This window comes from Dendrobates tinctorius, unplaced genomic scaffold (genome assembly GCF_039654945.1).
Source record: "Dendrobates tinctorius isolate UK_male_01 unplaced genomic scaffold, ASM3965494v1 ptg000338l, whole genome shotgun sequence".
Classification (NCBI taxonomy): Eukaryota; Metazoa; Chordata; class Amphibia; order Anura; family Dendrobatidae; genus Dendrobates; species Dendrobates tinctorius.
The window spans coordinates 614,063-633,027 of record NW_027362004.1 but is presented as its reverse complement, the minus strand read 5'-3'; the positions used below and the strand labels follow the sequence as shown (position 1 = coordinate 633,027).

At 41.3% G+C, this 18,965-nt stretch overlaps 1 protein-coding gene across 3 annotated transcripts in view; it reads right to left on the bottom strand.

Moving 5' to 3' along the window:
- MSI2 (musashi RNA binding protein 2) overlaps positions 1–18,965 on the bottom strand; it is a 713,954-nt gene that overhangs the window by 227,784 nt on the left and 467,205 nt on the right. For all 3 annotated transcript variants that reach the window (XM_073562118.1, XM_073562119.1, XM_073562120.1), the window contains exon 5: positions 5,946–6,020. In XM_073562118.1, coding sequence (XP_073418219.1) covers positions 5,946–6,020 — 75 coding nt within the window. The remainder of the gene's footprint in view (positions 1–5,945; positions 6,021–18,965) is intronic.

The window sequence follows — 18,965 nt, the reverse complement described above, 5'->3', positions numbered from 1 at the left end:
TGGCTGGAGTTGTGTTTGGGGAGTAGTCACTAGATTCCTCCTCAGACTCAGATATCCCTGCCGTATTTGAGTATTTTTCACCATAGGTTCCCGGCATTCTCCGCTTGGCGTTTATGGAGGAGTCCATGCTTTCTTGTAATTGGACTTCTGGTACAAATGTAACTTTTCTACCACGATCCGCTTGGTGATAGAGGTCTCTCGGAGGAGATCTAGATCTAATGGGGCTCCGAGCATTGACTTGGTCCCTTGAATGATGTCGGTTGTTAAATGATTTGTCAGATTTCAGAGGGTTTTGAGCTTTATTTAAGGGCGAGGTTAAATTTTTCCCCCTGGTTTTAATGCCGCTCATGATGCTGTAAGAGGATCCACTTAGATGCTGAACCGCAAAAACTTCACCAGCGATCTCAGAAGGATAATAAAGTTGGTCGAGATCTCTGTTGTGACTCCAAACGAGGATGCACAGAGGCGTCGCAGTGGGCGATATTATTTATCTCAGGATGGGTTCTGCCGGGATCACAGCTGCGATCCTAATGGAAGACGCTCAGGAGAGGTCGCAGGTGTGGTGGAATTGGAGACTGAGATGCGTTCTGAGACTTTTGCAGCGTCACCGTTTATAACGCAGCTGCGATCTCGCGTCTCTGCTGATAAAGAGCGCCGACTCTAGGCAGAGTTATGGCTCTCCAGAAAGTCTATATAAGCTAAGGGGAGGAGGTCGGGGCGATCTGTCGTGTAATACTCACAGCCCCTACGATCTCCCGTGGTGAGCTTCTTTTTGCAGGCTGCAGCGTCTGGACCAGGGTCTCAAGGGAGACGCAGCTGCATCCCTGATTATGGAACCAGAGGGGAAGGCTGGGTAAGCCTTACAATAAAATGCTGATTCCCACTTGCAGGTTGAGGGTCCTGACTAGCGTCGCTAGTGTGGGTGAGCTGGGAGCAGGTCCTAAAGGGTTGTGGAGTGTTGATTGAGGCTCTGGAAGCAGGGAGCCTGCAGCCCTGGAAGTCCGGGTGGCTGCACAGTGGTAATTTAGTCCGAGGCTTTGCGGCCCAGTGGTGTGGAATGCCTCCGATGGTTTCTATGCTCCAGGAGGTCCAAAAATGTCGGTTTTGGTGTCAAAATGTTCCTTATAGGGTCAGGGGTCCTTCCTAAAAGGTATCCAGGCAGAATGGCATGAAATAGTCGAGTTGAGAGTCGGGTTGGGAGGTTTTTCTCAGGAGCTCCCTATTCCTAAGTCTCACATGCTAGTGAGCTAGACCACGCCCCCTAGGCCTGGTTTTTCAGCCCACAGGGTGGCAGTTTCAACAAAGAACAAATACAGATACACGTACAGGGTACAAGCCTGGGTAAAGAGACCCAGGGAAACAGGTTCAGGCAAGGAGTGGACCTGACAACGGATTTAGCAGCTTACAGACAAGCTAGACATTAAAGTCCATGATGTTGAACAGGCATCCCCCAATGGGGGAAGGTTTCTTAAGTACCAGATGCCTCCCAGGCATTGGCTGGCGATAGCTTAACAGAGCACGCACTCTCTCTTTAAGAACCAGGAAGTTCCCAAGCATGCGCCCTAATGAAGCTGCCAGGAAATATGCAGAGCAAGTAGAGGACACGGAGCTCACAGCACGGCCAGGAGTGGTGAATACATCAGCGTCTGTGCCAGGAAGAGGAGGCATGCAGGGACGCTGGAAATACACATCCTTTAGTTTGAGAAATACATATAGCAGGTGGTAAATTCCTAACACGTGAGAATATAAAATGTCCTATTTAAAACAGCATGCCACAAGACGATGCAGGATTCTGGTACAAAGTCGCGTGAGCTTCAATGCTTTTTGCCACTAAAATGGTACGACTGGTGAAGCAGGTACAAAACAAATGCAACAGCATCAGTCTTACCAGAGACAGAAAGAGAAGAGCAAACAAGTGTGAAGGTGATGACTGCTGCACGAGGAGAGTGCTATGGCCAACTGGCACCTCATTCTCTGACAACACTGCTGCTGCTGATCTCATGCTACAGACTGTTGTAACATAGTATAACAGAGACATTCAGATCCATCTGGTTATAATGCTGGTTATGACAAAACTACATCAGGAAATTCTCTGTACTGGCCCTCAATGCAAGTTACTTCAACACCAGAAAAATAAATATATGATAATTTAAATATTTTTGTATATGCTTCAATGATGTACTTGCCGAGTTCAGTGTTATTGGAATTTACTATTATTGCTAAAAAGCTAGTTAAAGTGGTGTTCTGGGAATTAAATTTATTGCTTAAAGGGGTTGACAGTGAAATCACGATAACTTGTTGATTGGTGGGGGTTGACAGAGGAGACCCACATTAAATCGGTAGAAAGGGGCACTTATCCCTACTGGAATGATGCGGAAGTGGCGAAGACTGAATAAGCTCCATTTATTCCCTACGGGGCTGCCAAGTGCTGCGCCAAAATTCTACCGGCAGGGCCACGGAGAATGAATAGAGCAACAGTCGCGCATCCGACCAGCCACTCCCGACCCGCCACATGGGTATAAAAGTAGCCTGCTCTGGACAAAAATTCCCCCTTCTGTTGTTCGGCAATGGATAGGTGGTAACTTGTTTTCACCTTTTAAAGTTTTGATACTTCTTTTAAGAGGCAATATACAACTATAGGTTGAAAAAATAATTGTATTAATTATATTATGACAGTATGTACATGTACCTTAAGGCTGGTACAATCTACTTTAGTTTCTAAAGTTGAAACGATCGCATAGAAAAGTAAAAAACCTTTTTTTCATTAACACTTATTATAGTGACTACATTATACTGTTATAATCTTTTTGAACATAAAAAAGCAAAAGAATATGCTGAATATAAAAAATAAATATCAACATTTAAAAAAAAAGTTCTATTCAATCATTCTAGAGCGTCAATCATGTAGCAGCAAATATAAGTACCCCCCCCCAAAAAAAAAAGAAAATGCTTTTAAAACCATTACACTGAAAGAAACCAACAGGAGGTCAACTTTGTTTGAACCATTATTGTCACTACAGTAGACTAGAGGATTTTGTATTTCAAGGGCCTGTCACACTAAGAGATATCACTAGCAATATCGCTATAACTAGTGACGTTATAGCGATATTGCTAGCGATATCGCTGTGTGTGATACTTACCTACAACCCGCTCCCCCGCTGATCGCGCGAGAACAGGCTGGACTGTTTCTCGTCGTCAGCTTCCTGCGGCGCTTCCTGCTGTGACGACGAGCGACGCGTGAAGCCGGGCGGGAGGACGCAGGATCGCCTGGTGTAACAGGTAAGTAGCGACCCCCGTCCCCAGCGATGTCGCTAGTGAGATCTGCCTGTGTGGCAGCTCACTAGCGACCACTTAGCGATGTACCAGCGATCCTGACCGCGTCATATCGCTGGTCGGGATCGCTGGTACATCGCTAAGTGTGACAGTACCTTTACTGTGGATAGATGCTCTGAACATCCAGCATAAAGCTTCATTGCATTAGATCACGTGGATAAAGACTTAAAGGAAACCTGTTAGTAGGATTTCCCCCCCAAAACTATTTATATGTGCATGTAGCTCTTTCAAAGACAAGTCCAATAATACCCTTTACCTGATCAGTCCATTCCTCTATTATTAAGAAATTAGCTTTGCATGGATATGCAAATAAGACTAATGAACAAATTTGTAGATCTGAAGCATCTGTCACTCCAGCTATATTACCCACCCAGCCGAGCCTCCTCCTGCTTGACTGATGACTCTTCTGCCTGAAGTCACACAGCACAGAGGCGGTCAGTCAAGCAGGAAGAGGCGGTGCTGGGTGAGGAACAGAGCTGGATGACAGAGGCTTCAGATCTACAGTGTCAACTCAAACACTGATTTCTCAGTAACATAGGAATGAACTGGCCAAGTAAAGAATTGACGGACTTGTCTTTGAAAGAGCTACATGTACATTCAAACTTTGGGGAGCGATAACCTGCTGAAAGATTCTCTTTAAGAAGAGCCATTCACAAAATAAACTATCGTATTTTTCGGACTATAAGACACACTTTTTTTCTCCAAAAATGTGGAGGAAAATGGGGGGTGCGTCTTATAGTCCTGATGTACCTGTTCTGGCTGTGAATGGCGAGGTGGGGGAGCGGCAGTGGTGGAGCAGTGGGTCACAGGAGGCAGGAGCCTGTGGCTGCGGCCACATCCTGTGCCCGCTGCTAAAGAGAAATGAATATTCACTGCATTCCACGCCCATGGGCATGAAGGGTAGTGAATATTCTTTTCTGTTTAATAACAGACATGCTGTTAGCCGCAACAGCCAGCTTACTGCAGCTGCATGGCTTTCGGGTGTGATGCTATATAAGGGAATAATTATTCACTGATCTCCACTCCCATAGGCATAGAAAGCAGTGAATATTAAATCGCTTTATTAGCAACTATGGCCAACACTGTGCTCGCTATTAAAGAGCAATGAATATTCACTGCTCTCCATGCACATATTCCCAGCGTGAGGAGCAGTGAGTATTCCAGCAGCTGTCCTTCGGCTAGTAAGCAGCTCCTGATGTCCCTGCCATGAGCTGCTTACAAGCATAAAGCAGCTGCTGGCATCGGGCCATGCAGACCAGGATGGGCATGAGGGGGGTCATGCATACCAGGATGGGCATGAGGGGGGTCATGCATACCAGGATGGACATGAGGGGGGTCATGCATACCAGGATGGACATGAGGAGGCAGTGCATAGCAGGTTGGGGATGATGAGGCCATCATACCAGAATGGGGATGAGGGGGCCATGCATACCAGGATAGGGATGAGGGGACCATGTATACCAGGATAGGGATGAGGGGACCATGTATACCAGGATAGGGATGAGGGGACCATGTATACCAGGATAGAAATGAGGGGGTCATGCATACGAGGATGGGATGATGGGACCATATATACCAGGATAGGGGATATTAAGTACAGAATTTACACCATTTTTTCCTTCAATTATTTTTTCTAATTTCCTTGTCTAAAACTAAGGTGCGTATTATGGTACGATGCATCTTATAGTCCGAAAAATACGGTATACTGCAACTGGAAATCCATAGTTTCAATCTGTCACTGGCCTACCAAAAAATTTTACACAGAAAAAAAAAGGAATCATTCACCAAAACCTAAACATTATTTTTATACCATTCATGGAAATAAAATCAAGTACGTTCTAACAAAGCAGAGAAATGCAACCTACCTACTTTCCAAGTAACACAATGAGGGATATTTACTAAAGTACATACAGTATTGCAGAATATTGACTCACTTTGAGCCAAAAAAAGTTGTTAGGCAGGTCATGCACCACATTCATTTGGTGCTTTACACACTTTACTCGTCAAATTGGCATAGCAAAGCATAAAGGGAACCAAGATGCTTGGTGGAAATAGGGAATGTCTTGAGATATGACATGGTCCAAAATGTGGATGCAGATTACTGCCTTAACATAAGCCATCTAATGCACCAAATTTATCCTTCTCCAAGAGTCACCATGACAGAGAAATAAACTGACTATACTCATTTTCCCCAGGGCCGCTGAGTTCACTGATTGGCTGCCACACTGCCGATGAGGCACAGATAAAGTCAGACGAGAGCAGCGGTGGAGACTCGACTGTGGACCTGGGCAAAGCGAGTACAGACAGATTGCTTCCTTAGGATATCCTGTAGCCAAGGTTGTATTTTGAATATATCTTACTGTTTCCCCAAGGTATAATATTTATTGCTTTTAATTTAGGTGTTACTGATGTCTGTTGTATACGATTCAATAATAAAGTCTAGATCATTACATAAATTTTAGCATTTTATAAAACAATTACCATACATGAAATACACACAGAAGACAAATTGTAAAGTTTTTTAGCATATATATATATATATAATTTTTTAAAAATAAATTCAACTAATATGGGTTCATATTACAACACAAAGAAGGATTACAAAATACTACCTGGAAATTGATAGCTGTAGCTTGGGGCAAATCCAGGATATCCTCTGCCATATGTTGCAACAAAATTTGGATAACCTAGACAAATAAAGAAAAGGGGGAGAACACAGTCAATGATGAATATGGCAAAAAACAATTTTCATACTGTAAAGCAAACATTGAAAAAGAATTGAAACAACTAAGCAACATAAATAAATGCCAAGAAAATAATAAAAAATGCTCATCTAGCAGGCTGATCTGTAAAGATTTCTGGTTTTATAAGGTGACAAAGATAAAAATGGCAAGAAAATATGGTTCAAGGTACATGCGGGTATAATGGAGTCTACCAAATGCTAAATGAATTGTAGCTCTATGTAGTTTAGTAGATGTGTGTCATCCCACTTTTTTATCTGTACATCTCAATAATTTACAGATGGTGCACAGAAGGTGTTACGTAAGACTTGTTACTTCAAATTCAATTTTTTTTTTATTTTCTAACATCAACCCATAAAAATAAAGCTCGGGGGGGGGAAAAAAACATAAGGAGACCTTGGTCTAACAGTACAAAGCGCCATACAAAGGTGTTCCAAACAGTAGAACATAATAGTTCACATGAAATTATCGCTCTTTGATCTGCAAAAGGTTTCCTTTATTGTGCTTTGTCTAGTTTTCTCTTTTTTTACCGGCTTTGATTATTCATGTACTATTTAGTTTGTTTCCCTCAGAACAACTCTAAAAGAACAGGTGCTTGCCTTTTAGAGGTGTTATTTCTACGCTGTGCCTTACACAGGTTTTTTTTTTTTTTAATTATGTATCATTTCTAAAATAATTAGTTTTCTTTCGTAGAAAGTAAACCCCAGAGCATTGTGAAATGCGTATGGAGATTCATCCGTTTGGACTCGCTTTAACCCAACCTCTATGATCCTTGTCAACACTGAAGCAGTAACATGTGACTCCGGAAGTCTTAGAAGGTTCACAAATGTCGGGACTGAGAAACCAGACACACAAGAGTTGTGTCAATATTGTCTAACATCCATCGAAGGGACTAAACGTCCACAATTTCAGCAAATGAAGCAGAGAGACTTTCCCCAGAGAACGCAGATTTCCATCTGTCTGGTTGTCGGAGATAAAGTATCGCGGCTACACAGGTATCACTGCCTCACTGATCCTATATCTCAGGCCTAGGATATCTCTTAACGTGACAACAAAAGAACGTCTTGCTGAGTTGTTCACCGCAGCACACATACTAGAAAGGGTTAATTCCCTTGTATTGAATCCAAAGAAGTGGCTGACTTTTCACGCACAGTAATTAAATGCACTTTGCCACCCCGCGCCAGATGAATGTCCACACCTTTAAGTTGGAAGAGTAAATGCCAGGCGCTCAAGCTAAACACAACACAGGTTTGCGGTGACATTTGGAAAGCTTAGAATGAATGTACTTTGCATTACCGCTATTGACAGCTTGAGATAAAGGTACTAGTAATGCTTTATCCCTGGAGCCCAAAGTACCATAGTTAACATATCAGTGCTAGATTGTGAAATGTGATACACTTTATGAAATAACAAAAATGAAATGATCACATTGAAGTCCGAGAAATAGGCGCATTTAGACCTAAAAGATATGTGTTTGAAGCTGCAGGAAATATGCTTTCCATTTTCTCAAGGAATTTGGCAAAAGGTAAATTAAAAAAAGTTTGCAACCAAAACATAATATTGTCATAGTACGAAGTCAGCACCTTAAGTACTTCTATTTCTTTTACGTACAGAAACAGTAGCATTTTTACCTTTCATTGTAGTGGCCATTTTTTGCTAAAGAGACAGGAAGTGCTGCCATATTGGTTGGCAACATTAAACTAGCTCCTTGGTAAATGATCACTATTGTAGCTTAAAAGGGAATCTCAAGTTTGAAAGTTATTTCCTATCCAAAAGATAAGGGATGACTTTCTTATTACTGTGGGTCCGACTTCTATGGCCTACACCAATCCAGAGAACTGAATTAAGTAGATGTCAATCATGCGCACTGACTCTCCATTTATTCTAATAGGAGCACTGAAGATCAGCCAAGCGCTCGGCAATCTCTGGCGCTCCCACTGAGACCAGCAGAGCAGTAGTATACATGATTGATCTCTGTTCCATTCAGTTGGATATCAGTGGGGGTTACAGCAGTTGGACCCCCGAGGAATAACTTTTAAACTTGAGAACTCTTTGAAGGGAATCAGTCATCAGTTTTTTTCTGCCTCATCTCTGAGAGCAGAATAATGCAGAAAGAGACCCTGATTCCAAAGATATATAATTTAGTTTACTGGGTACAGAAGTTGTGACACAGAGTTCTTAGATGTGGCATATTCCAGAACTCAGAAAGCTAATTGCGCCCATATAAGGCTCTCTATGTACATTGTCTATTGCCAGTGTGCTGCTTATCAGAGGAGGGGGCATGCTCAGACGACTTGGCAGAAGCAGCTAGTATGGGCAGTGATAGGGTCCCGTTTCACTTAGCGACGCACCAGCGATCCCGACAACGATATGACCTGGTAAGGATCGCTGGTGCGTCGCTACATGGTCGCTAGTAAGCTGCCAAACAGGCAGATCTCTTCAGCGACGCAGCAATGATCCGGCGATCCGTATAACGACCTCGGCGGTCGTTGGTACCTTGTCACACAGCAGTTTTTCTGATGATTCCCACCTGAGTCTGAGTTCTGCTTCGCCAATGAGGTCGCTCGTCGGGGTCAAACACAGCGATTCATGCTGGCCAGCGGGACACAGACAATGAAAAAATGGCCCAGGACATTCGAGCACGATCAGCGATATCCAGCAGGGGAGCCGGTTGCCGCTGCGTGTTACATGTAGCGAGATCGCTGGCGAGGTCGCTGTTGCGTCACAAAATCGGTGACGCTTCAGCGATCTCGCTATAATGTCCTGGTGATGAAACCTTCATTGTAAGTGAACAACAGCACATAGCTTACTAACTGACCCATCACTGAAATCTGTGTTACAGCCTCTATCGCCTGCTGTCTTTAGATTACATAGCAAAAACCTGTTAAATGATTCCCTTTAATAATGCTAGGAAATGATCAGTGTCTTAGCTTCCTGTTACGTTGTCAAAAATGGTCACCACAAAAAAATTAAATAAATGAGTTTTTGGGAAAACATTCACCACTTTGAATAGCAATTGCAAGTGTTCATGTGATATAATTTGGTACATTGCTAAGTATTTGTAGGGCTAGCTTTGTTATTAAAGAGCAGTTGTCATGAAGATACAATATAGCACAGAAACCAATAGCACAGGTAGATCTAGCACTACCCTGCCACAAGGAGAAGAGAGACAAAGTGAAGTGAAGTTGTTCTATCTAAACAAATTTTCTTTGAATAAAATTGATACAAGCAACTTCAAGTTCTAGTATTTTCTGGCTCAGAACACAAGATATTTTACTGCATTATTTTTATGGAATAATTTCCCATTTGACATATTGGTGTCAAGACCGCGTCTTAGCACTACCAGACTGACATATGTTACTGTTTTCGCTAGTTTTTATGCCAACCAGTAAATTGCGAATATAAAAATAACACATACTCATATAAAACATGTTGTAGTAATCATGTCCTATACGTAGATATTCCAAGCCCACAATTATCAATAGTAAACTGGGACGATATGGGTGGTAGTCATGTTTGTGGAAATCATTCAGTAGCATTTTAAAAATACAAAAGAATGGCTTTTAGGTAGAATTAGTAATCAAATGTAGTACTGTTTGCGCATACTGTTTGACTGAAGAACTGTGTTTCCACAGTTAACGTAATACAAAAAAAGCAATTTCTACCCGCCCACCATTCCAGAACAGCAAGAAATACATAGCAGCAGGAACAGGGTTTACCTTGTCATCTGCAATCATCTCTTCATAGAGTAAATGACCGCTGACATTACACGTAATTGTAGGGATCAAACAGAATTCTGATCTTGGGAGTTAAGGTTGTTCACCATTTGGAATACCCCTTCTGAATCGGTCTGCTGCTTTCTCCGGATGTATGTGATTTGTCCGAAGGCGGGGAGAGTGAAGCTAGCGCCGATTGGCCGCAGGGATTGCTTGACATTCCCAGCGATCGTGTGACAAACGCTGGAATGGTACTGGCCCCGAACGCGAGTATAGGTGTTATTCTTTTGCAAGGGGAAAATACGGATTGAGAAGGGGTAATCTGAGTAGTGGACAACTTTTTTAACATTTGCTGCTGTTGTATACATGATTATACATATTGCATGTGACTGTATCCACTTTAGCTTAATACAACTTTGTACTCTACCTTTAAAAATGGTGTCCGTCAATTTTCTGTGTTTCTATAGTCTGACACGAGACATCCATTTTATATTTAATTTAATCTATGAAGTAAATGTATTAATTAATTTCGCTTATTGTTTATTTATTTTACTCATTTTATATAGCACCATTAATTCCACAGCGCTTTACAGACACTATTGGCACTGTCCCCGATGGGGCAAACCATCTAAACTCCCTATCAGTATTGTCTTTGGAATGTAGGAGGAAACCGGAGAACCCGGAGGAAACCCACGTAAACACGGGGAGAACATACAAACTCCTTGCAGATGTTGTCCTTGGAGGGATTTGAACCCAGGACACCAGTTCTGCAAGGCTTCAGTGCTAACCACTGAGCCACCGTGCTAAATTACATTCTTTGCTTCCCATCTTTTGGGTTCTGTTGTATACAAGCTGCAGTACTGCACTTTAGTGTATCACAATAGGTAAAGAGGTTCCATATGTGAACCCATTGGTGATGAGGAGTAAGCTTCACGGGCTACCATCAGTAAATCCCACCAAATGGGTGTTAGCAAGATATATTGCGGAAAAAAGAAGGGAGTATAACTATTGGATTAGATTACAGAGTTTGTTGTAGACTACAACTATGGAGAGGCAAGAATCTGAAAAGGGGCTGTCTATACAAAGAAAAAAATATTTGCAGAGTACTGATAAGTTACAAAGTAGACTTTAATGACAAAATTGTCATTGCTCCTAAGGGGTTAAATGGGATATTATAAATGTAAGGCAGCTAAATTACCAGTGAGAAAATGAAGATGATCACATAAATGACACACACACAAGGAAATAGGATAAACATGTATTCCGCTTAAGAATAATACAAATCGGTTAATTGCATTTAGAATTTACACTCGAGTTCGGCTTGGAAACAGTAACAATCTCTTGCATTTACAATTTAATTGCATTCCTACTGATTTAGATGTCCATACACATTATGCTTCATACTTATCAGAACATATTGAAGTTAATATGCCTAATAAAAATGGAAATGGAAAAGCCTTCTTCCAATAACAGTAAAGTATTGTATGAGGCAGCGGTGCCTTGTATGGTAGAATACACTGTACACATTTCCGAACGCTAGCTCTTCCTCCCAGAGATGAAGCATTTTCTTCAGCTGCCCAATGACTTCTCTATCTGGGCACCATCTCACAAGCCTAACCAAGATAAAATGTGTTGCTTCTGTGTCTGACGGGTCTAATCATAAGCCCCATCTCTGAACATCTTTCAGGTCATGGCAGATGAAATCATAAATTTATAATACAACATTACTTCAATTTTCCTCATCATTTGCTTCTGTGATGCCCGGCTTTGCTCTAACGAGTCACAGCCCCGGTCTGCGCAGGGAAATTGGCTGGCTGAATATCAATAGCACATTAACACCATGCCCATGTGGATGCTTCATCAAGCCAAATTATGGTCAGGATGACCTATCCACTGCTCCCATTAGGAGCTGTGCTCATCCCGCACCGGCCGCTGAACAATTTGTTTGCTTCAATACTTCCAGGGAATGATCAATCTCACAATAATTATGTCTTGTCACTAAACTAAAAATAAGTAGAAATCACAGCTCTGCTTGGATACCCTTCTCCAAATCTACCGCTCTTACAAAGATATAGGGGCTGGTGTGAATGGCGTTAACCTATTGCTACCCCATCTTTATTCTGACGCAAAGCAAACTATAATAATATTACCATCTACTATGGACATGCTCATTAAATCTTTGACTTTGGTGTCAGTAAATTATCTGTTTTTCACCTTAAAAAAAGACCTGTAAGTGTGAAATTGTGCGCATTCTAAATATAAAATGTCTGGCTGCATGCTAATTCTGTGCGCGACACATTGTGCCTCTTCAGACAAACTTTTAAAGACGCTCATCTGCATTTCGCAGGTGGGTTTAAAGCAAACATCTCCAGAACGGTGCCGTCTTTTCGGTACTGCATAATGGACAATTAAAATGAGGAGAAAAAAAGAAAAGTCTGATTTGGAAATAGGTGAATGATCTTCTACCTGGGAATGTCAATCAATCTGGAGAAGAGCATCCGCTTACAGTTAATTGTATTTGAATCACTTTAAACTCGCAACTTGCATAAAAGTGACATTTTACTGATCAGAGAAGAAAAAGATGAAATCAAGAAACGATGTCTGGAACTGACTCACTATCTGCCTTTTTGCTTGCAATTTAAGAAATTCACATTCACAGACCCGCTCTGCCATACATTTTTTTCATCCAACGTGGGAACAGATCCAAGCAGAAAGTTATAAAAAAAAGTCTTACACATCTTTCTTGAAACAAATTTTTAAGCTGTTTATCTTGGACTTGTAAGCGGTGAATGGCAAGCTGATTATGTATAACCCCATTTTTGTGCAACAGCTTCTTTTACTGCAGTTTACTGGACCACAACTCCCAGAACCTCTTATTGTGTCCACCTCTGCAATCTGAAGGAGGAGAGGTTACCGAACAATAATCTAAATATCTGAGGAAGGACCTGAGAACAGGATACAAATGTAGCAAAGCAAAAGTTACAGTCCTGGCCAAGGGTTGGCACCTATTAAATTGTTACAAAAAGTGAACTATTTCTCCCAGAAAATTATTGCAATTATACGTTTTGCTATACACATGTTTATTTCCTTTGTGAGTATTGGAAGACCACAAAAAAAACTGAGAAAAAAAGGCAAATTGGACATACCGTAATTTCACACAAAACCCCAAAAATGGACTGGACAAAAATTGTCAGCAGCCTCACCTTAATATTTAGGTGCACACCCTTTGGAATAACTGCAACCAATCGCTTCCTATAACCATCACCAAGCTTCTAACACCTCTAAATTGGAATTTTGGACCATTCTTCTTTTGCAAACTGCTTCTGGTCTCTCGTATTTGAAGGGTGCCTTATCTAACAGCAATTTTAAGATCTCTTCACAGGTGTTCAATGGGATTAAAATCAGCACTCATTGATGGCCACTTCACAACTCTCCAGTGCTTTGTTTCCATCTATTTCTTGGTTTGAGGTCACTGTCCTGCTGCAAGACCCAGGACATAAACCCAGCTTTCTGAAACTTGGCACTACATTGCAATCTAAAATCCTTTGATAATCTTCAGATTTCATGATGCCTTGCACATGTCAAGGCATCCAGATCCAGAGGCAAACAACCCCAAAACATATTTGAACCTCCATCATATTTGACGTTAGGCACTGTATTCTTTTTGCCTTCCCTTTTCGGTAAACCATAGAATGGGGTGTTTTAACAAAAAAACTCTATCTAGGTCTCATTTAGCCACAAAACGCTTTCCCAGGAGGATTTTGGCTTACTCACATACATTATGGCAAACTGTAGCTTCTTTATGTCTATGTGTTAGCAAAGACCCTTCTGGTCTCCTGCCAAAATGTTTCACTTAATTCCCATGTCGACCAATATTTCGCCCTGACATTGATGAACCAAGAGGCTGCACCACAGCTTGAATTGCAACCTTTCATCACTTTTTCTCTGCTGCCCACATCCAGGGAAATTAGCTACAGTGCCATGGGTTGTAAACTTCTTCATTATGTTGGACACCGTGAACAAAGGAACATCAAGATCTCTTCTATTGGACTTGTAACATTGAGATTGTGACATTGTTCAACAATTTTGGTTCTCAAACCCTAAAACAGTTCTCTTCTTTTTTTGCACACACAGCCACAAAATGAAAAAACTGAGCCAACTTCTCTTTTTATCTGATTTCAGGTATGATTTTTACATTGCCCACACCTGTTACTTGCCACAAGTGAGTTTGCATAAGCATCACATGCTTGAAACAAAGTTGTATACCCATAATTTTGGTAAGGTGTCAACAATTTTGTCTGGCCCATTTTGGAGGTTTTGTGTGAAATTATGTCCAATTTGCCTTTTTTTCTCTCTGTTTTTGTGTTATTCTAATACACACAAACTTGTTATGTTATCATTGGGAGGTTTCTTCAATAAAATTCGATGTATACTCTAACGGGTGACGACTTTTATTACTGTCATTTGCACCGACCATTTAGCAAAATCAGATAAAAATATAATTTGCATAATAATTTGGAACATGGTGCACAAGCTCTGCACCCACTGTAAGTGTTTTTATTCTTAGCAGATGAGTCACTTTTGGAGAAAATGAAGACTTTCTTCTATCCTACAGAACTTTTGAGAAAGATTTAGATGGAAACACTACACCATTGGATATGGATAGAGTGGCTACAACAACACTAGTAAACCCATAGAAGCACCCATCCGTTGTTATTCATTATGGGAGATTTTTAAGAAAAAATATTCTACGTCAGACTTTGTTTTTGACAGATGTCTAAATATGTTCATGTAATATCTTAAACACTCTAATTTCACAAAAACGGGTCAACCAACACCAACTGTCCAAATTCGGTCTAAAACTGTTAACTAAAAACACTTGCATACAAGTTTTAGCTATATGGACTTTAAGGACAGTAAGTTATCCAATGCCATTTAAATTTGACACTAAAGATACCAAATTATATAAAGGGGTTGTCTAATTTGGACAATTACTTTATATTAGATGAAACAACAGATAAATTCATTATGGAGTGTCCCAGCTGATGGGACCTTCTGCTTTCAGCTGAAAACTATGGAAGAAGATGACAACAAGTGTTCAACTCCCTGTAGCATTACATGCAGTCAGCAAGGATCTGGCAAGTTATCGCAAATTAGACTGTCTAATAGATTAGGACCCTTAACAGGGACTCTCCTCTAAATATAGTATAAGAAATTGTGCTTTCTACATGAAACAACCCTATTTTATGGAGATCCTTTCATATTGAGAATGCCTTCTATAAAATCCAGGGATGTAAAGCAAAAAGACTACATAAAAGATTGCTGGTAGGAATTTGATTGCTGTCATGATTAAATATTTTTGCTTTCAGTTTTCCATTTTTTTACAGTAGCATCAGAAAAGACCATAAATTACAAAAGTTTATGACAGTCCCATGTACAGTGAATAATGGTCATCAAGTTAAAAAAAAAAAATTGTGCTTAAGTCACAATCAAACAGTAGCTTGTCACAATTATAAAAACCACAGCAACGTCAGACTTTTCAGCTGTATAATCTTTTACAAAAGTCTTCTTTTTTTTTTTTTTTTTTTTTAATACCTACTTAGCTGGTCTCCTATCTCTCCTTTTCCGAATGTCACAACCATTAGGAAGGAAAGAAACTACTGGCAAAGGAGAAGTATGAATCACATTTAGAAAGGCAATTAAGGGAGTTGGATATGTGAACTTTTCTTTATATAGCGAGGAATTTGACAACTTTCTTGAACAAAAAATATGCTTTCCAATATTTAATGGTAAATATACAGCTGAGAAAAAATAGTAATTTAAAGGGAAAGTGTCCGAAACTCCACCCAACCATAAAAAAAAAAATGTGTATTCCTTTAAAAGAGAAGCCAGTTGATCCCTTTATGACCTAAAAATACAGCTCCAGTAGTAAGAAATTACATTTTGAAGTTCTGGAAATGTATTGGCATGTGATGATGCACTTACAGCTTCTCAGCCTCCTGTTCCTGCTTTTCTTAACTACCATCACGCTGCACCCTACCTTGGTTAATTGACAGGTTAGCAATGCTTTGTACCAGAACAAATGATCTGTCAATCTGCAAGGGAAGGGTGCTGCTAGGTAGAAAATAATGTGAAGCTGAGAAGCTGTAAGTGCATCATCATACCCCAATGCACTTCCAAACACAACTTTCAAACATGATTTCTCAATCATGAGCAGTGCTTTGGGGTCATAGAAGGATTGACTTGCTTATCTTTAAAGTGATTACACAATCATAATAATGGTTGGCAGTCAGGGGGTTCTGACATGTTTCCTTTAAAGTGAATCTTAAACCTATTGTACGAGATGATAAAACTGTACATGAAATAGTTACAAGGGGGAAAATAAGATAGGAACCAGCAACAAGATGGATGGATGGATGCAATAGCAAAATTCATGTATAAAGTATCAAATGCCTAAGGAACGAGAAGACAGGATGTTCTGGGTTCAGGAGAAACTGTATTCATATCATTGTCAGGGGTCAAGACTTCATGGCAGTTCACTGCGTTAACTGCACAATACTAAACATTGTTCTAACAGATTTGGAGCACTACTGTAAGGGAGAGTGGGCAAAGATTGCCAATTCTAGATGTGCCATGCTGATAGACACCTACCAACAAAAATTGAATTCCATCTTAAATTCGAAGGTTCTAAATTGGTATTGGCCAATGACGTGAGTATTGGGGCCACTTATATAATTTTTATTGGATATTGCTCTAATCGTGTGACCACTTGCTTTGGCAATAAAAGATCCTGCAGGGTGATCTACAAAATATCCCCCCATGACGAAGTGTTATATATGAAAAGAGAAACACGCGTAGGGGACTCAGGTGGTCGTCTTCTTGGGCTGACTGCTTCTCTGGTGCGTCTGTCATTAGTATGTTCTGGTTTGACTATCAACTATTACAAGTGCTTTCTTGCAAGCTATGCGCTGTGACTTATAAACTATAACCCAAAGTGGGACTATTAGCATGTTCATGCCTTTATTCTATGTATTAGGACTTATGTTATTGTGATTATTTCTATATATTGAGACTATGTGCGCCCTGATCATTTGGCTTTCCAAGCACCAGATGTAGTTATCAGCTCTATCTTTTGTCTGTCATCATTTTAAATGTTAATTTGTGTGTCACAGCTTATTAATATTTGTACTCATTAAAGAATGTTATATTTGAAGCATCCTTAAGGGGGCTTTACACATAGCGATATCTGTTATGATTGAGTCACCGAGGAGGAAAAAACAAAACACAAGCTCAGCCCAGAAAATCAGAGAGGTTGGAAACTAGCGGATTGCAGACCCCTAATCCTATCACACAACTAGCATTAGCCGTGGAGTGTTCCTACGGTGATCCTAGACACCTCGTCACAGCTGGAGATCTAAATAAGCCTAAAGAGAGAAAAGGGAAAAACTGACAGCCCCAGAGCAGACCCCAAAGCAATAGGCAGCCCCCAACATATAATGACAGTGAAGCAAGATGAAAACACTAACACAGATAGAAAGATAGGTTGAGCAAACGATGGGGCCCAAGCTAACTAAAAAGGACAGGACAGAAAAGCTGCTGTCTGCAATCCGAGAAAACCCTGCTAAAAATACCACCAACACAACAGATAAGCAAAAAGGACCCTGAAGTCACTAGACTTCAAACCCTATATCAGCACTCAGAAAATTCTGAAAGCAGAGCAAAAGAGAACATTGATCAAGGAAAAAGAATCCAGCACACCCCCAGCCGGGGATGGCTGAACTCAGAAAACAAGGTAAACAAAACCAAAACTAATAAGTTCAATAGCAGAGCAAAAACTTATCTTTGGGAAGCAGGAATCAGACTGGTCTCCAAGAATCCAGCAAAGAACTCACCAGCCACTCAGAAGGGCGTCGGCTGCCTTATATCCAGTTTGAAGTTCCTGTTACCCAGTAACAGTCCACCTGATCAGGTGTTTGGTTTCTTTCATCCAAATCAGCCTACCTTCCTTCACCAGAAGAGGGAGATCCTCGGACAAAAAAGGTGAATGAACAGATGAGCTCACAACAGATATCGCTAGCAATATCGCTAAAGCGTCACCGATTTTGTGACGCAGCAGCGATATTGCTAGCGATATCGCTATGTGTGATACTTACCTCCGACCGGGTCCCCCGCTGTCTGTCGCTGATCGCGCAAGATCGGCCGTGTCCATTTCTTGTCGGGCGCTTCCTGCTGGCACCGACGAGCGACGTGTGGACGCGGGTGGGAGGACATCAGCATCGCTGCGTGTGATAGGTAAGTAACGACCGCTGCTGCGTCGCAAAACATCGCTAGTGAGATCTGCCTGTTTGGCAGCTCACTAGCAACCATTTAGCGATGCACCAGGGATCCTGACCGGGTCGTATCGTGGACGGATCGCTGGTGCATCGCTAAATGTAAAGGGGCCTTTAGACTCCAATTATCCTCCTTCATATTAAATTAAAAGGGTAGTTTAACAAAGCATTAAAAGTATTAATTTCTATGTTTCTCTCCCCCGTAAAATAACTCTTAGGTTGGGATCACACTTGAGTGTGAGATGCGAGAAACTCACGCGAGCCTCTCGCATCAATGCCTGGCACTGCCGCCGGCACTCAGGACTCGGTGTGCGGCTGCATAGAAATACATGCAGCCGCACACTCCGGTCCCGAGTACCGGTGGCAGTGCCGGGTATTGATGCGAGTTTCTCGCATCACACTTGCAATTGTGACCCCGGTCTTATACTCACCTTCCGTGCCGATGCCATTCCATCGGTGTCAGCAGAGGCTCTTCAGGGGCTCACGTGACATAACAATGTCAAATCCTTGCAGCCAATCAGTGCTGGCTTCACTCTCCTGGCGAGAGACCAGCAACTGCTCTCACTTCTTCTGGATGTCAATTTCCTCAGTAAGAGAGGAGAGTGAAGCCAGCGCTGATAGGGCTTTGACACTGTTATGTCACTTGAGCCCTGGAAGATCCACTGCCCACACTGAAATGGCACCGGCAGCAAAGGTGAGTATAAGAGTTATTATTTTACTTGGGGTGGGGGGGGGGGACAAGAATTCAAAAAAGGGCTGTCTGAGTAATATTTATGCAACCACATTATATTAGTTCCTTTTTTTCTTTTTCCTCCCAAAATATTTCAATTTGTTCAATTTAATTA